The 19,910-nt window shown below is 38.7% G+C and overlaps 1 protein-coding gene across 4 annotated transcripts in view; it reads left to right on the top strand.

Annotated features, from left to right (window-relative positions):
* The window catches only part of DGKI (diacylglycerol kinase iota), a 174,806-nt gene that overhangs the window by 113,973 nt on the left and 40,923 nt on the right, over positions 1 to 19,910 (top strand). For all 4 annotated transcript variants that reach the window (XM_084303472.1, XM_084303471.1, XM_084303474.1 and 1 more), the window contains 5 exons: positions 1,621 to 1,665; positions 7,101 to 7,170; positions 8,678 to 8,718; positions 10,304 to 10,431; positions 11,007 to 11,132. In XM_084303472.1, the coding sequence (XP_084159598.1) occupies positions 1,621 to 1,665; positions 7,101 to 7,170; positions 8,678 to 8,718; positions 10,304 to 10,431; positions 11,007 to 11,132 (410 nt within the window). The remainder of the gene's footprint in view (positions 1 to 1,620; positions 1,666 to 7,100; positions 7,171 to 8,677; positions 8,719 to 10,303; positions 10,432 to 11,006; positions 11,133 to 19,910) is intronic.

Raw genomic sequence — 19,910 nt, 5'->3', positions numbered from 1 at the left:
ATGATAACAGAATTGACATGGATGATTGTGTCTGCTTCTGCTTGAACATGAACAAAATACTAGGATTCTTCATGTACATTGCTGAAATTATACAAATCTCTAAGCAAAATAGATATTAGAAAGTGTGTTATATAAGGATAAATATAGTATTTGAATGGATCTAATTATGCAAATATCATTCTCTAACACTGCTATGGAGTAAACAGAGACACCAACAGTGGATATCAATTTGAAATTTCCAAATATACAGAAATGTATGCTGATAAACTAAAAATAATGTTGCTTTTATCATCTTGAATGTTGTGCCATAAGAGAGTTCATTCTACAGTACAGTATGGAAAATGGAGAATCCAAATACCCCATTACCTGAATAATTTTAAATGTGTATGCATTAGTGATAAAGCTGATGTATTTTCATAAACATAGTACCTCTCACTGCTTCTTAATCATTTACTGATATCTTTCAAAACCATTTTAAAGTGTGAGGACTTTACACGGGTTTCTAAATATCTGTCCCAATTGACATGGGAGCTATGGATCTCATTCTTCCCATTAAACTATTTGAGAGGCACTGAATTGCTGTGATTATGAAACTCTGCCACCTGCATCCAGAATATGGACCTTTGTATAGACTACAGGCTTTCACCTTTTTGCATTTCAGACCAGATTTATGACTATTATTGGGCATAAAAGCTTACTGTAAAGCAATGTTAAATACTTAAGGTATCTGATGATGGAAAAATACAATAAAATAATTGGGATGATGTTCACAGCAGTTTACAAATCACATGTGATCTCAGACTGAGTTCAAAACTGCCTAATATGGACAGTATTTGATGGAGAGTGGTTCTGCAGCGATGGAGGAAGCATAGCTAGAAAATGAATTACCCACAGTGGTTGTGGATGAATTGTGTTTTTCCAGCCTTTTGCAAGGGTCTAATTTATTTATTTATTTATTTGGCTTGATTTGGCTCAGTCCCATATGCTGGGAATGGAGGTGCCAAGGCCTTCTGCACTCTGCCAACTTGCATGCTAAATGGGGAGCTGTAGCCTGTAGGTCAGGATTTTTGGTAGGCTACATCATAAGCTAAAATTGTATGACAAAATATCTGTCAAAATAAATTAGATTCCTGAAGCCTGCTAAGCAGCACAGTCATTCTGATATGACCTCTCTGGCATGAGGTTGTCTTAAAACAGGGAGAATTTCCAGTGGTTTTCTTTAGTATATTAATTGCTCAGAAATATTTGCAAAAATGATTTAGGGCTTATAGCATTTTTATTTCATTTTGCTGCTGATATTTCTAAATTTAGATTTTATGGAACAAATACGTCTATGATATGGTAAAGATCCATTAACATAACCTTTGTAAAAGTTTTTGTAGACATCTTTTTTTTTTTTTTTTCTTTTTTTCTTTTTTGACCAAATGCATGCAAATCTAAGCTTTAAGTGAGCTTTCCATAGCTATTCTTTGGCAGTTGTTTAATGCCCTTAAAAACAATGAGAAATACTTGTAAAATTATTTTATGGTGTTTGCCCAACCACTTCATATAGCAGAACTGTAAATAACTTCTGATAATTTATTTTTTTCATCATTGGCATGTCTTTCATCCTCCTACTAGGACCTACAGTCGGTATCTTCTACTACACAGAGAGTTCACTACCAGGTAAGATGAACTTTCTTTTTATTAAATGAGAAAAAAAAAAAAAAAAAAGGAAAAAGAAAAAAGACACTAAACAATGTAAACTGCACTCTGCATTTGAACCCAGATTTTCTTTTTATGAGAAAACATGTTAGAGGAATTTTTGATTATCACTTGCCCCCAAATGATGGAAGTTCATTCTGGTTTCCCTAGGACAATCCTTTTCCTTGCAACCTTATGGAATCTTTAAAATTAACACAACATGATGTGCCTTGCCTCTTGAAGTGATTGGGAAAATGTTTGCTTTAGGACAAATGACAGAAGTAAAATTGTTTCTCTGAGAAATGGAACAACATGTTATATTGCATAGATGTAGTAATAATGTCTACCACTGAGAAAAGAGGTGTACTAGAAGGCCTAACCTCTAATAATTCTGTGCACCACAGTCATCTACCTCTCATTTAACATAATCTGCAGAGTAATTTTTGGATCCATTCTGAACATGAATCTGTCTTTTGTATGTGATGACATTCTATTTCTAGGTGGCTAGTTTTCAAAATTGTGTTCTTTGTGTGCTTTAGAGCTATATTCTACAGTTTATAAAATACAGAACTTGGCTTTATAGTTGGAAGCATTGTTCAAGAGCACATATTACTCTCAGTAAAATATTGCACTGCACAGTGCTTTATTTGGGAGTAAACTAATTTAGACTAACTCTACTGACTCCTCAGCTAACTTGACATTAGTGCAGAGACTTGACACAAACAATGGTCAGTTGACACGGTGCCTGGGACCACAAGACTGAAGCTTGCACGGTGTTGATAGCCTTTTCCTAGGTTTAACAATGAAAGTCTTGTTGGGATCAGCAGGAATGTGTTCACTGAGAAAACATGCAGAGATCCAGCGGATAAGAATGCATAGTGGTGAAACTGTAGATGATTTCTCAGGGCTTAATGATTACCTGGGTGATACAGAATTCCAGTTTGGCAGGACTGCCAGTAAATTTGCTGAAACTAGGAAGACACTATGAGAAAATGCAGATTTGGCATGGTTTTCTAAAGTTGTCTTTTTCATACCAGTTCATGGTTTGTTTCTGCATTTCAGCATCCAAATTTAACCTCATATTTTTGACATTTGTGTCAATCATTGCCCTGGAACTGAGTTTTAGCACAACATTAGTGTCTAGTGAATTGCCTAATAAACCAGCATGTATTATTCTGTTCCACTCCCTATAAATTAACCTGAGTGGCTGCTGACTGTTCCATGTGTAGGAAACTGCCTGAGGTAAAATGAAGAACTAAATCTGTGCATATGGTGAGGGCCAAAACAGAGAATGAAATGTCAGAAATCAGCCCCATAGTTGGCTCTAACCTCTGCAGTTACAGCAGTATATAAATTAATTGCCCAGCCATTTCCTCTGGTGCTCATCAGTGTGAGATCCCTAACTTGCTATCAATTTTTTACGATGCTGCTTTTTGAATGCACCCCCTCTGTGTTTTGTCTTCAGTACTTGTTTATCCTGAATTCTTCAAATACTGTTTTATTCTCAGCAGATCATTTCTACAAACTGTCTTGCTAGGTTAATTTGAAGTTTGTTCCACATTTGCTGGCATCTCTCTATAAATTACAGAAGGGGAGAAAAACAGGGGATAAAGGGTATGAAAAAGTTCTTGAGTTGATGAAACTTCTTATCTCACTAATAAGGTGTCACGGGTTCTTTTAGGTCTCATAAACATGGTTTTCTTGTGTGATTCCTCTGCAGCTTAACACATGTGGAGTCAGCAAAAACAATATCAGCAAGCCTGAGTGCAAATGAGAAAAATGATGCTAGAGTTGTTCTTCATTCTGCTTTCTTTCTCTAACAAGCTAAATGTACAAGAAATATTATTCTCATGGGCCTGAGACTTCCCAAGTTAGTTCTTCTTTTGAGCTGTAGGAGATTCTTCAAAAGAGCCCATGCAGTTTGTGACTTACATTTACATTTACCAGCATTATCACTATCTTCATTTTCCCATTGTACCAGCTCTAAAAACTTTTACTCATGTCTCCTGTTCATATCATCTACCACTCTCATATGAATAATTATCTTTGGGTGCTTTCTTCCTTCTTTCCTTTGTATCTCAGCCCAAACCTTTACTCAAATAGTGGGGTAAATATTAAGACACATACAGCTTTATGCATTTAGATATATTGAAGTTAGCAAATGTAGTGGATTTCAGAAAGCCCTTGATTCTCAAACATACACCTCAGCTGTGATAGAAGTAGACCTAAATCCCACAACTCAATAAACCCATACTAGAGAAAGAAATAAGTGTATTTTAAACCTGACGTTTCAATGACTGAGATATGTTTTTTGGTCCATATCTGCAGAAATAGTTCACGTTGTTGAGTTTTATGCTGTCCTCTTCATCTCTCCTGTAATGCAGAGAAGTTGGAGACAAAACCAGTACATTAGGGCAATGTTTAAGGGATCAAGTAGAATCTGTGAGTCTAAATATGGGATAGAACTGAGGTTTGATTTTTGTCAGAGTGGCTATAGATGCAGATTCATGATATAGATTCATGAATCTCTTCTGATTTGTTTTTGTTGTTGTTGTTGTTATTTGTTTGTTTGTTTGTTGTTTGTTTGTTTGTTTTGAGAAAAATCTGTAAGAAGCTGTAACATTGCAGACAAGATCTGTTGCCAGGACAATAGCCAAGTTCCAAAGTCTAGGGCACTGAGAAGAAGCCACATGAGCTGTCTGGAGCTGTCTTTGCTTTTCTGTCCTGGATAACCAGAAAGGAAAGGCAATAATAGGAAGTTTCAGTCAATCCCAGTGGCAGAAGCTAATAATATGAATCATACAAAACCTGTAATGATACCAGATAAAATTGTTAACATTTTGCAGTGGCATCATGCCAGGCACTGAGATCAGTTCACCTGGCTGAGAAATGAGTATCTATCAAAATTTAAAGTGCTAATTGTCATCACACCTGCCTGAAAACAACACTTAGTGCATGCAGACACTCTGCTGACTGGGAATATAGGGATACCAAAGACTCGCTTGTATCCATACAACGTCAACACAACCTCTTTTTTTTTTTTTTCTCAGCTGAAAATGTGTCAGATACCTTTATGTAAATCAAAGAGTGAGGTCTGTCTCTTGACATATGAGGGCACCATTTGTTCTGTAATCAGTTTGGAAATCTTTTTATCCCCTCAAATGGAAATGACAACTTCCTTCAGTATTCTCTGAGATTTTCCTCAGGTTGAAGAAAGCAATTAGCTTCTTCCTCTCAGTCTTACTGAGTCATGAGTGGGCAGTCTGGGGAAGAGAACCAGTGAAACAGCCATTTTTCTGTGGACATATTCTTTATTTTTTTCTTAACTTTTTCTGATGCATGGCAATTTGGATTAGAAATGTATTAGGAATATGTCAGATTTGCAAAATGTAAGATAAATTGACAAGAAATAGCTAATACTTCTAGGGTTTCTTGATGATATAGACAGCAGGCAGTATAACCAGAGTTATATATATTTTTAATTAAGTTAATTATATATTTTTAATTAAGTTAAATATATTTTATATATTTATTTATATAAATATATAAAATAATTCAAACCTTTGAGAATCTGTATGAATGTTCCGGGTGTGTTGGATGTGCATGATGTAGCATAAACTTTCGATTTCTGTTGTGGTGTTTCTGCACTTTCCCTCTTGTATACAAAGCAGTCTCACTTTCCTCCTTTAAACCATGGACATGATGCCAGCTGCCTGAGGGATTGGTGTTTTTTTTTTTTGTCTCTTGGAGTCTATCACCTAGGCTAGATGCCTTTCTAAAAGTCTGCTGTAGTTCAGACTGGAGTGGTAACTTTGAAGCATGAGCTGTAGGGTGGATTTCTGCGTTATGCTAGTGGTTAAATGTTCATAGCCCTGTTAGAAGGCTGGCTGAAAACCCATGATTGTTTGAAATCTGTTTTTGGAACTTCCTCCTTCAGCCAGCCTTTGCTTTCTGATGCTAGACCTTTAAATGACTACTCACTAAATATAGCTGTACAATCTCCAAAACAGAAGTCATTTGTCCTGAATCCTGCAGTCAGGAAAGGTGGTGACCTTGTTCACGATATTCTGGCAAGTCCTAGTGAGATTGTATCCTAGTCTGTGGTCACCTCTCTATGTTATGAATATACATGGATTATTTGCATCCTGTGATTTCTGTGCAAAGCACAGTGCTTTTCTTAAAGGTACTTTTCTTAAAGGCACTTTTCCTCCCCATTGCTTCCACTTTTCATTTTTTTGCCTTGCACACTGGTATATCTGCCCATAGTCTGTCGTCTTCAGGAGGAATAAACTTCAATCTTGAGCCAGTATGTGCCTGAATTTACATCATTTGAAGGTGTGCTGATTTTATTGCCTAAGATATAAACAAGGAAAGAATCTCCCTCTATGCAAATTGTGTGTGGGTGTCCACAATCCATGCTGTTGTGATTTGTCTTGTGCAAATCTGTGTTTTGATGTTGTGTTTCAGTGGCTTTAGGAAGTTAGCTGGCCATCCACTGGCAGCATGGCACAGAGCCATGGCCACCTTCATTCTGAGATCCCTTTTGTCTCCAGCTCAGTGAGAGCTGAGAAAGCAAAGGGCAGGCGGTCTGAAGTCCTTTGTTCCTCCCCAGACATTTGGTTTGGTTCTTGAAGTAATGTTCCTTGGCCCCCAAGGAGCAGGTCTTTTTAGCCAGAATGGGAATATATTGATGCAGGATGTCTGCTGTCTTGGCTGATGGTGGTCCCCATGCCTACACTGTCTGTATTTTGGATGCAGAGAATAACATTATTTTTTTTTTTTTTTCACCCTGATGTGCATTTGGGACATACTAGGAACAAGCAAAGTGGGCAATTGCTTTGAGTGGCAGATTGACAGAGGTGGGAAAGGGCATAAAAACACTGCTCTGGGATAAATGAAAATGACAGGCACACATCAAACAAGCATAGTAATTAGAGTTCATAGCTGTTGTTTGTTACTGATGTGTATCTTTGACCTTCTCTTTCACCTCCCTCTCTTTTCCTGTCCCTACAAATAAAGGGAGCTGTAGACAACTGAGAAAGCTAGTTTTGATGCAACACTTTTTGGTCTTGCTGAGCTGAAGGGAAGATAGCTGAGGATGTAGTTGAAGTTTACTTACAAAGAGTAAATTGTTTGCTCTCTTGTTATAATACATTAAATTGGTTATAATACATTAAATATAATTCTAACAATTATAACAATTATTATAATACATTATATTATCTACATTAATTATAACAATTGTTATAATACATTAAAACCTTGATGTCAGTGTGGAACATATCCAGGGAATTTGAGTTATGCAGGTATTGCAAATCGTGTGATATCAGCAGAGAAAAGTAAAAAAGTGGATACTAGGAAATAGTCCTTTTAAGAGATTTGTTTTTTATTTTATGTCATTTCCCTGCCCTATCCAGGACCAAGAAAGCTCTTTCCCAAGAGTCCTTTCTGTTCAGAGGCTCTCTCCTAGATGGTGCTTCCTAGATGGTAAGTGCATCTCCCTTCTGTTGTGCCTAGCATAGTGCTTGCTTCTGATGCAGATGTGGAGGATAACGCATCTAAGAGTACCACCATGAAGGGGTAGCTTTCTTTCTTGCTATGCTGAGCAGTTGAAAAGAGAGCTGTGTGTCTCCCTTTCTCCTCTGAAAAATGAAACAGGGCCTTCATTTAGCAATCAAAGTGTCTTCTGTAGCATTGTTGCCCCAAGGAGTCATGTTCTTCCACAGGTGGTTTGGGATCTGTGTTATTAGCGTCTATGCTGTGATGCAGCCCTTATCACGTGGCAGTATCTGGACTCATAGTGCAGGTGGTTGTGGCAGCACACTGCTGTCAGCAAGACAATGTTCTTCATTCCCTTTTCTGTGTAAGTACTGCAGCGTTTAGGTGATGGAAAAGTGTTGCCCTCCCCTGTTAAGAGTGCACTTCATGTAACTCTTGTATTTGACCCAAACTTTGCCAAAGCAGACAGCTTAACTGGGCTTTACATCAGGTTCCAGAGCACTAGAATTAGCAGCCAAAATGGATGGCATCTGCTTTTGCAGAAGCTTCAGCATGTGGTGACTGATTTTTTATTGTTCAAAACAAAACCAGTTTCTCCTTGATGGTTTCTAATCACTTTTCCTTGTCTCTCATGAGGGAAATTGATAAAACATGCATTTAGGATCTGTTTGGTTTTCAGATAAAGCTGGTTGGGTAGATGCATTCAGTTTTTGTCTTTAGGTATTTGATATTCCCTTGAAATGCCAAAAATTAAAATGCTATATTACTGCACTGCTGTGTCAAAAGCCCAGAATGAACAAATCTGTGATTTCACTGGCCAAACTAAATGCAAAGCAGAAACAACAACAACAAAATGCATCTGATGAAGTGAATTGTAGGAGATAAAATACTTCTGGTTTTATCAAAATAGATTATTTGGCAATGCCAAAATTCATATTAGGACTTCATTTAGTGACTCTCTCTAATCACTGTGTGTGATTTTCATGTGCTGTTCATGAGCAGAATAAATTTTCCTGAGTGTATTGGTAATTCAGGCTGAATATTTGAGCATTTAATTTACAAGGAGATTCCAAGCACATTACAATTTTTTTTGGATTCAAAATTTGAATTAATACTATTAGACCTATAAATTCTACGATGTGCTTGCTCTACTGTCATTGGAAGAATGCATCTCTTCCTGTCACACATTTTAATGTAATTAAGTCTTCTTATATGCCTGAAACCCAATTTTCTTGCATTTTTAACTATTTATTTCAAGTCAGTACTTTCAGTGAATATTTGTTTTGTTAAGCCCAACATTTAAATTCATCATTTAATGGGGTAGAAATATGGAAATGATGAATGAATCAAATTATATTCTTATGAAACCCATGTCACTTCACTGACACAGAGATTGTCTTTACATGGTGCTGATGTCAGTTCAGCCCATCTTGTTCATGCAGTCCTGCTCAGACCACTTGCTTCACTGCTGCTTTCTTGTTTGTTTTCCTTGCAGCAACTTCTGCTGATCGTTTTTACCGCATTGACAGATCTCAGGTAAATCTCTATTTGGTTACTGTTTCTATAAATCTTTTTCTAAAGCTATGCCACATGCAGCTTAAAATGAATTATCTGCCATTGCTTTCATGTATTCTAGGATGTTGCTGATGCCTTGTGAAAATCAGAGAAAAAACTCTGGGCCTTTTTTTTAGTTGATATAATTCACATAATTTCACTGAGCTCACTGAAGATTTATATCTGCTGATGGTGTGCTTTTCTGCCAACCTGATATACAAATCAGGATTTTCTATATTTGTCATTCTTATCATGTCTTTCTAAGGGTATCTGTGTGACACTAGCTTATTTGATTTTATCTTTTCACTAATGATGTTTTTGGTCACCAGAAGACCTGATCCTCTGCGTGACATGAAATAGCTGTGGAAATTAATGTGATGTTACAAGTTGAGAATGATGAGCAGAGCTGTATCAAATATTCCCAAGGAAACCCAAAACAGCATGTAGTTTCATTAGATTCAAACCTGTGGTGTAGATCTGCCAATCTGAATTTATTTTCTGAAAGACACTGAAAATTTTACAGAGCTTTTGGTGTTCCTGGTTTGTAGCCAGAACAGATCAATTAGTGGCTCAGCATTAAGTGTAAACTGTTGCTTCACCTATTGGTCATTTGCACCTGGTCCCCCTAAGAACTATGTAAGCAGTTTTTGAATTACGTGGACATATGCAGCTGGCGTTTTAGTTCAAGCAGAAGAAGCTGTGACTTTAGCTCAGAGGTCCCAGGTTCAGTGTCTGCATATAGCCACCAAGGGCCTTTGCACACAGCCATATACATGCTTTAATGAAGTTGTGCTTTAACATTTGTAAAGCAAAGATGAAGAAGATGCTGCTATAGGTTAAACTGGACAGTGTCATTCGGTCTGGTTTATTCTGCATTTCTTTAATTCTGACTCTGTACAAATTGCCATCCTTCCCTCCTACTTCATCGCCCTATGTTTCTGTGGGCAAAAGACCAATACTATGTGATGGTCCCTGTGCACAAAATGTCGGAAGTTTCCTGTCCATCCACCTACTTAGACAGGCCTACTCACACTCAGTGTTTTTGAAAGACAATGGGACTTCTGTGTCAATAACAGAAAAGAGGGATTGAGAAAGAGAGCTTTGGTAATGGAGATGCAAAAACAGAATATACAAGCAATTGAGGGTTGAGAAAATACCTGCAAACTATGAAAAATCCTGTCAGATGTCAGCTGAGGGCAGATCTTAGATGATGGTTCTCATTTGGAAATGCAAACCTCAGCTTTTTGGGTAGACGTCCAGTTTTCAGCTGAATGGCGTTGACAGGGCCTGAGTCACTGAGCAACAGCCTTTTAAGTGTTGCTGTGAATGTGAAGCTTGTTGGTTGGGAATCTTGTTTTGTTTAAAATCTAAGAATTGCTTATTTACAACCACAGTAGCATTGCTGTTACTGTGTGTGTATATGTATGCACTTAAATAAATACACACACAGAGTCACATGAATGCTCTTCAGACTGATCTACTGCCAGGTTTCCTGTAGCCATTTGGGCTTTCTGTTTGACCAGTGATGCCACAGGTTTGTTATCTGTTCCTTATATCACTCCGACAGGAACATTTGCACTTTGTGACGGAAATTTCGCAGGACGAGATTTTTATTCTGGACCCAGAGCTGGTAATGTCACAGCAGGGGGGGACGCCACCCGGAATGCCTGATCTGGTAGTGGAGCAGGCCTCTGGGTGAGTGGTGCTAGAATCTGGCCTTCAGCAGCCACATTAGAGTTGGGCATTCCTTTTCTGGTCCCCTTTTCAGAAGAGGGTGGGGGTGTTATGGTAAAGGGTGGGGACTTGGGGACAGGATCAGGTGCAGCAATGGTAATGTCAGAAGGACAGCAGAGTAAAATCTACTGTATTACACATCCTGAAGCAAACAGCAGGACTAAAGAGGTATCTTCAGCACCTTTCAATGTCCTCACACCCTCACAGAACATCTGCCCCTGGCATAAATCTGTATCTAACAAGTTACAAAGCTGTTCTCTGCATGGTCAAGGCTTTGATACCAGTATATAAGTCCATGAAGTCCTTTGAGCCTCAGAATGGTGGTGAAATGTCTCTTTCTTCTCATCCTCTGGGCAGACCAGAAATGTTCCTTATCTTCTGTAGGAAGAGTCTTGTACTTAGAGTGAATTTAGCTAACCTAGCTTGCTGTGGGCTGAAAAATCGTGGGGACAAACAGACATAAAAGAGCTTCAAAGTGGTGCATGCAAAGTAATTTCTGGAGTTGAATGCCTTTCTCTTCATTTTTCCCTCCCTAGAATATCAGATCGATGGAACCCTGCAGTTCGAAAGAGGATGCTGAGCGACAGTGGCCTCGGCAAGATTTCCCCACACTACGAGGTACCTGACAAACAAAAGGACGCCAGCCAGACCCATATGCTGCAGTAAGAGCCCTCTGCATTTCTCTGCTTGATGACACACTGTCACCATCACCACAGACTAGTGGCTTTTTTAAGCTATTGAGTTGTGCTGACATGCCAAAATAACAGAAGTCGTTCTAATTCTTCTCTTTTTTTAATCACTTCTGTTTCATCCTCTTTCTCCATTATTATATGTTCTTGCCTTTGGTATTTTTATTTGTTTAATTGTTACTTTTTTTTTTTATTTATTTATTTCCCCCCCCTCCGTGTCACTCCACTCTCTTAAAAATGTATATCCGTATTTCCAAAAGTAAATACATTATTTTAGGATGTCTGATGTTCCAGTAGGAACCTTCACAACAATTGTTAATGAAAAAGACCGATGCACTCACCCTTAAGGTAATTCTGATGCAACATGCAAAAGCAGAAACTTCTACAATTACTGCTTACTTTCAAAGCTGTAGGCAATAATTTTCATATTGTCTTTAGCCAGTGATATCATTGCAGGTATAGGATGACTGGAGTTGGCCTCGATGATCCTTATGGGTCCCTTCCAACTCAGACATTGTGATTCTATGATTAAACAGTGGTTTTGCTGCTGATAAACATAGAATATACATAGTTAGAAGGGGCCCACAAGGATCATTGAGTCCAGCTCCTGGCTCCACACAGGACCACCCAAAAATCAAGCCTGAGAGTCTCTCCAAACACTCCTTGAACTCTGTCGGGCTCAGTGCCATGACCACTGCCCTGGGGAGCCTGTTGCAGTGCCCGACCACCCTCTGGGTGTAGAACCTTTCCCTAACCCCCAGCCTGACCCTCCCCTGTCCCAGCTCCATGCCGTTCCCTCGGGTCCTGTCACTGTCCCCAGAGAGCAGAGCTCAGCGCCTGCCCCTCCGCTCCCCTCGTGAGGGAACTGCAGGCTGCCATGAGGCCTCCCCTCAGCCTGCTGTGCTCTGGGCTGAACAAACCAAGGGGCCTCAGCCACTCCTCATAGACCCTTCACCATCTCTGTAACCCTCTTTTGGATGTTAATAGTTTTATCTCCTTCTTACATTGAGGCACCCAAAACTGCACACAGCAGTTGAGATGAGGCTGCACCAGGGCAGAGCGCAGCAGGCCAGTCACTTCCCTCAACTGGCTAGCAATGCCGTGCCTGAAGCACACCAGTGTATGGTTGGCCCTTTTGGCTGCCATGACCATGATGAAAGCTCTTGAGCAAGATGTTTGTAAAATAGCTTTTAAAGTAATGACATCTTAGGTCATTAAATGTTTAAATAAAATGTGCAGCTTTGTCCTTTTAAGAAGGTATACAAAATTGTGTCTTCATCAAAGATTCAGTAAAATGAGCATCAGTTTCTACACTAGTATGTTTTAAAAATATTTCTTAAGGAATAATAAATTATAAAAACTCCAGTTGGAATAAAAGCATTGTCCTAGGAGAGGAAAAGCTTTAAAGTTCAAAAAATAGGCTATGGACTCTGTGATCCTGTTTGCTTTGTTTCTAATTCTTCTAGCCCATTTTAGAAGTGTTTCTCAGCTTTTTGGTCCTTCAACTTTAGATTTTTGAAACCAGGTGTTCTGTCTCAGATGTGCTCAAACTGAGGCTGCATGGTGCCTGCTGAGTACTGCTTCAGGGCAGATACAGTGTGGATGGGAGTTTGTAGCTGCACAGCTACAAACCAGAAACTTCGCAGCAAAATGGATGCTGCTGAAAGGAGGATTTTTTGTGGGAAGGAATGGTAATCTGCAGTTTCACTGACAGAAAATGCTCACCAGGCTTTCCCCCATTACTCTGGGGGAATTCTGGATCAGTTCTTGTTTTTGTGCTAGGGATAGCGAACTCAGGTGCACTTTTCATCAGACAGGAATGGACAGCCTGAAATTTGGGTCTTACCAAGCTGGGGGAAAAATGATGCTTAGACACTTCTAGGCAGTGTGGAGAGATGGTGACAACACGTGGACTTGCTTCTAACTGATGAAAGGAATGATTTTATTTACGCCAGTGTGACTGGAAATGTTTGTTTAGCTGGAACAATTATGTTTATCTGGTAGGTTTATTAATTATCAGCACAGTAGTATTGCCCAAAGTAAAGTGTACCTGTCACTGTTTACTGTAAGGCATAGTTTCCTTTAAAGCTTTTCTAAACTGTAATTGTTTTGGCTGATTTTTTTTTTTTTTGGTAAGACTCAGTCTTTGAATCTTTCTCTTTTTCTTCTAGTTTAAAGTTTAACAAAATTCAGTAGTTTCTGAATACAAGATTTGGGGAAAATGTATTGCTTTAAATTACTTTCTGTAAATTAAATAAATCCAGAAATTGTTTCCTGAGAAGTTTTAGTGCTGTTAGTGCACTGAAGTTTTTGAGGCTTTACATTTAAAAGTATCCCCATTATACTGAGGAAATGCCTTTTGCTGTCTTGTGCTCCTGAGTTTGCCCTGAGGCTGTTGATACCTGTTGGAGACCTCAGATTCAGGAGCTGTGTTTTCAAAAATTTGTGTCTGTACATGCTCAGGGAGGTTTTGAGTGGGGTCTCTCTGTGCTTACTCCTGGCTGCAGGAGGCTCACAGAAGCTGAGGAGGGGCACTGTGCTGCTGATCTCCAGCAGGAAGGAAAAAAACAGGAGGAACAATCTTGGTCAAATGGGGATAGGCTGGTAAAGATGTATGGAGGAGCAGGGAAAATAGGACGAAAAAAAAAACAAAAGAAGGAGTAGAAAAAAAAACAAATGAGTGTATGCAGCAACTTGGGGAGCAGCATTAGGAGATGGGAAGTAGCCATGGAGGAGCCCAGAGGACAGTCAGATATCTGGGGAAGAGGAAGAGGGAACAGGAGGAAAAGGAAGTGAAGGAGAAAATGTCAGCCCGCAGGGACTTTGGGCTGTAACAGATGAGAAGAGACAGGCTGCTGTGCAGGCTTAGGGGGCTGTTGGAGAGAAGCAGGGAAAGCAAAGAACAAGAAATCACAACGGGAAATAAAAATAAAAAGAAAAAAGAAAAAGAAAAAAAAAAAAAAAAAAAAAAGAGGAGAACATGGGGTGAGGATAGATAAGAGAAGGAGACAGGCTAGGGACATGGTGGCCGTTTCTCTCCAGAATCTAGAGTTCTGAGCTGATGCAGATTATTCGTTATTCAGGTGGGCATGCTCTGAAGTATGTTTAGACATTGCCTCATTTGCTGCAAAGCTGAAAGATGTATTGTAAATGAAGCAGAGGATTGCAGTGGAGAAAGCAAGATATTATACTTAAGGCAGCTGAAAGCTACTCTGGAGGACTGGTTTCTCTCCTCAGTTTCCTCCACAAAATTTCTGACTGATGCAGATTAAAAACAAACTTCACAAATGGCCAGTAACAACAAGCTCCTCATTTTATGCATGTCTGCTATGAAGTAGGCTGGGAGGCCATTGCAAGGAGACTTTGAAACAGAGTGAAGGACTGGAAACTGAGTAATATGCTTCCTGTGTGCCTTAGGTTGTGTTACTAAAATTAATGGGAAGTTTGTGCCTTCTTTCTTCCGACTCTCATTTTCCCACCTGCGGAATACAGATAATGTTGCAACCTCACCTTAGAGGAACACAGCGAGGGTAAATTTCACAGTCACAAGAAACTTGGATATTATGGGGAGACTCTGTCAGAGATGCTTAGGAGAAAATTAATCATTTTACATTCTGTGCACAGTTTTGGTAGTGTGGGATAAATGAACCTTGAGGCTGTGTGCTGCTTATACAGAATGCAAAAGGATATTAAGCAGGTCTTTTTAAACATCAAAGCAAGAGTCCAATAGAAGAAAGTAGCATGTGGCAATGTAATTAAAGGTTGTTGTAATGTATGAGTGCAACAGGGCTGGAGCATGATGTTCAGATAACACGAGCTCTGGTATTTCCAAGCTTCTGAGTATTTGACTTTCCAACTAAGCATTTGACTTTCCAACCAAACTTAGGTTGGAAAGTCAAGCATTTATAACCTGGCATTTTAAAGCAAAAGCTTAGAAAGTTCTTTTATATTTTTGGCAGCTGAAAGCAGCTCAGAGGTTTGTCCTTTCAGATTTTTTTTTTTTTTTTCAAATAGAATTTGCAGAGAGGATTTTAATGAGTTGGAGTACAGTTCCCTAAAAAGGAATATGGCAGAGCATGAAGGAGACACCTCCTCCCACCCATGGAGTTCTCATGGACCCTGTGAAGGTCATCTTTGTCCAGTGTTTTATGTTTGGCCTGAAATATTGCACATCACCTCCAGCTCAAAGTGTGAGACCCTATATCCTGTCACTAGGGCAAGTGACATGGGATTTGCAGTGAGAGAACGATTCAGTCAGTTGACCAGCTGGGGCTGTTTTCTCAGTAGTCATTTGTCTTTGAAACATGAATCAGTAGTGATACTCCTCAGATGTTAAAAGCAGATTAGACCACAGCTGATCATAGTATGGCTGCAGGCTGCTTGGAGTGTCTCTGGCACAATTATATATATATTTAATCTCTCTAAGATGTAATAATGCTTTCTGAGAAGTGAGGAATGAAGATAAAAAGACAAAATCTACTAATACAGAGATGCCTTAAATGACTTAATTCAATGAAAGTAGAGATGAGAATGTTATCTAAAAATAATGGTGAGATTTGGAATTTTTCCTGATCGCAACCTTTTGGGGTAAAAAACAATTCGTCTGTAATGTTTCTGAGGCAGTGGTTTTCTGAGAGAAAATTATTTACACTTTTAATCAGGTGAGCCTCATGCTAATTAATTTTCAGATGGCATTTGGTTAATGATACTTTACATTTTGTTCCTCCTTCCCTTACCCTTTCTGAAGGCTCTTTGATGTGTGACCAATTTGTGGAGTGTAAAGGACATGAAAATTAGCATCTTGATGCAGTAATCTGGAGCTGGGGAGGATCATATCTTAATAGGAACATCAAATCAGTGTGAAAGGTGCATACGACACCAATGGGAAGACAGTTACTTGGATTACTGGTGCTTGATCTTGAAAAAAGACAAGTATTCTGGGCTGGCTTCACAGAAGAATGTAATTGGACTCTTTCTTTGAACATGAGTGGATTCATCATCCTAATTTATTCTGTGATCAAATGGTATGGTGAGGTGGGCATGATCAATGCCTTACAGCCTGTTGCAAGTATTCATTGTTGACCATGTATTTCTTTTTGTAGGTATGTGTTTGTCACCCTGTTTTATGATGAAAGATAGAAAATAAAAACAAATAACACAACGGCGTACAAAAATGAAAAGGTGACTATTGCTTCATAGATGTTTAACCTATGTCTTTTAAGTGAAGTCACTTATTTACCCATTGTTTGGAGCAATAACAACCACTCTTCCAGCGTCTGCCCATCTAACACTAACACATGTAAAGGGAATGAGTTCCAAAGCTGCTAGATTCATTGTCTGAATTGAGTGTATGGCTTGTGAAGGGTGGATGAAGGTTGGCCAGAGTGCCATCTGGCCCTGTCAGAGAAAGAAAGAAAAAGCAGCTAAAGGGGCTGGAAGCTCTTTACACTAAATAGACATTAATTAGCTAGTAATACCACCCAGGCACTGCTTTATGAGGCAATAATAACCTAGTTCCTGAGAGGAAAGAAGAAAAAGGCTAAATGCCAAGTGTTTTAACTCAACCACAAGAAACAGATCATTGCCCAGGAAATCAGTGTGACTGTACAGACATTACAAGTTTTGTTGTTGTTGTTTTGTTTTTAAGAGAAATTTTGGTGTGGTACAAGGTGAAAAGAGCATTTGGGATACAAGGTTGCATGCAGAAAGGAAAAGGAATGCTCATCTAGTGAAAGTTAGGAAAATATGAAGAGGTCACTTGCATTTGAATGTAATGAGCAGGAGCTGCCTAGTAATAGTGAACATTTAAAGGTTTAAAGGTTGGCGAAGGACGGAAAAATTCCAGTGTTTCCCCAAAACTCTTGCACTGGAAAACTCTGCATCAGCTCTTAAATAGTCAATAAGTCTGTCCTGGTGAGTTTTGATAGTAAAATGTGAATTAGTGTTCTGGTTCAGATTTAGTTTACAGGCTAAAGCCATAAGAGTAAAATGTGTATGTTTTAACCACCTATTTGTGTACAACTAAACAAATGACTCTTCTATTGTTTAAAGTCCCAGGTGAGGCTACATGAGTAGTGATTACTTTTAGTGAAGCCTTATTTGAGTGATGGTGTAGATCATATCTCACTTTCACTGTACACTCATGTAGTCCTTATAATAGAATTAGAACATAATGAAATGCAGCGTCTGCACTCAGCTCCATTTCCTTTTTCTTCTGTTGTCTAAATACTTTTACAAATAGCCTGTAAGGCATCATTCTTATTACCTTAAGATGGAACATGAAAAAGGTGTGCTTAAATCAGCTCTCCATCTCTTGCTAGGATAGTGATATTAAAAATGAAGGATGTTAGCGAAAGAAAGATGAGGACTAAAAGAAAAGGAAAAATGCTGTATAGAAAGCTGAGAATGGTTAAGGGAAAGGTGCATGTGGGTTAAATAGGAAAGTACTTTGAAGAATGCAAAAAAAAAATAAATCATGTAATTATAAGAATGCAGCAAATAGGTAATAAATTGTTTGAGTGAAAGCAAGTTTCCTCAGTAAGACTGAGCAGTAAAAATTGATGTATCTGAATGTGGAGTCTGGTCCTGTATTTTGAAAACTCTCATTACTGTCAGTGTAATGCAGTCACAGTAGCTAAAATCTTATAGTTGCTCCTGTAAATCTTCCATTGTTCCCATTTCTTGACAAAGAAGGCACCTCTTAATTGTTCTATGCTATTGCACTCAGACATGGTGAATAGTGAATTTCAAGTACTTTATGCTCCTGATGTGAATATTTATTCTCTCCATATACTTCAATATTTTGGCCTTCTTCGTTGTTTCTGGAGATTTTCAGTTGGAAAAAAAAAGGAGCAGTTACTGCTTTCCTTTGGAATTCTACCTTGATGATAGGTGCCTGCGGTTCTGAGAAGAAATATTCATGCCCTTTCACATTCCTTAAAAAAACTTACTATGTAACAATGAAAATCCAAGAGAATTGTGGCATTACTTGAGTAATTTGTTTTCAAGCTTCATTTCTTGCTATACAGATATTATTTTTTTTCATCCTGACAAATAGCAACACACTTAAAATGGTTGAATTTGGCTTACAAAAAGAAGTGTGTTTTCTCTGTGACATCTATATCTTCAAGATCAAGCCCTGCCTGAAAAGCTTGATTCTCTTATTTTCTTAATATAGACAGTTCAGTAAAGAGATTCTCAAAAACAGGATAGTTATTTTTATTTTGTGGTACAGTCATTGTATATAAGAACAATCTGGAGACTGTAGAACTGTGGATAGAAATACTTTCCAGTGAAATTCGTACTCCTTCCAGATTGACAGCAAATAAAAATCTTGCTTAGTGCCTTGTGCTGCTTAGTAGCCTGTGGGATTTCAAAAGTTTCTTTAATGACACCTGATGCTGCTGGTATCTGTTACTATCTGGAAGCTAACTTAATTGTCCAGCTCTGACATTTTTTCTAGAAAAATTTTTCCTTTTCCTTCAAGTGCTGCTTGTACAACAAGCTTGATCATATCCAGCTGTATATACAGGGTATAGATGAATTTCTTAAATGGCATGTCATGAAACTGGAAATAAGACTTACACCTAGACAAATGTTAGTTCACAAGTTAGTCTTGAATCTCTCCAACCTTGTTAATTAATTCATGTCCACTTTCCCTGGGAAATGTATCTTGTAGTGATACTCATCCCTATCATAGCCAGGATGACGGATTCCTAGACATGTCTGAATACAGTCAACTACACCTTGACCAAACTGCAGAAGAAAAGAACACAGTTTAGAGAGAAAAGCAATGCTTAAAATCATGGGGGATGGAGAGGAATATTATTACCCAAATACTTCTTTCCAAAGACTGGCCCACAAAATGTTTTTGGTGTATCCTGGGTGTATCACACACAGACTGCGCATGTGAGGCTAAACCCGAGAACAGTCATTTTCAACTCAAGATTCAGGAGGTTTTGCATGACCTTGGCCATGATGTTACCAATTCAATGACAGCTCTGGGCATGGGAAAATCATGGCATTTTGCTCTGACACCTGAAGATGCAGATACAGGACTGGGAACTTGTTACCACATACCTTCCCTGCTGTATCAGGGGATGAACCACACCTCTACAGTTATTGCACCCACCAGACCTGAGGGAACTCTGCAAACAGTGAAAATGAGATGATTCTGAAAACTGTTAATATGAACTTTTAGCAACTGGTACTGTCTCTGTTAAGTGACTGAATCCAGGGAAGACCTTCTCTAATCACCACTTCCATTAATTAATAAGATTTTGATGTCACTACTGCCAAAGTTTAGCTTTATATACAGAGAACTTGTGCTGTGTAGAAAAACATGTTTTTTACTTACTAAAATGTCTTCAATAGTCATTAGTATTTGGTACTTACACAACCTAGACACATCATCCTGACAACCCCTTTCCCAGGAATACTGAGCTTTAAGACATTGTCTTTTGCTTCTGCTCTTGTTGAGTGTAATTAGAAGAGGAAGAAACTAGAATTTGATTTTGATTTGCATGTGTATGACCTTATTTGTGCATGTGAGTACAATGCAAATAGTTCTTATTTTTTCTTCCAGAATGAAGTCTCCAGCCTATGCTGTTGAGATGCTGAATTGCTAAGGGGTTTTAACAACAGCAGGCACATCTGAGGTGGTGGGTTTGTGTTTCTGCCCCTTCAGTATGTGATAGAAATAGAGTACATCCTGTACTGTATCCTGTAGGATGTTTTTTTCTCTCGTCAGTA

This window comes from Netta rufina (genome assembly GCF_964035555.1).
Source record: "Netta rufina genome assembly, chromosome: 1".
NCBI classification, from domain to species: domain Eukaryota; kingdom Metazoa; phylum Chordata; class Aves; order Anseriformes; family Anatidae; genus Netta; species Netta rufina.
This window is presented reverse-complemented; position numbering and strand designations above follow the sequence as displayed.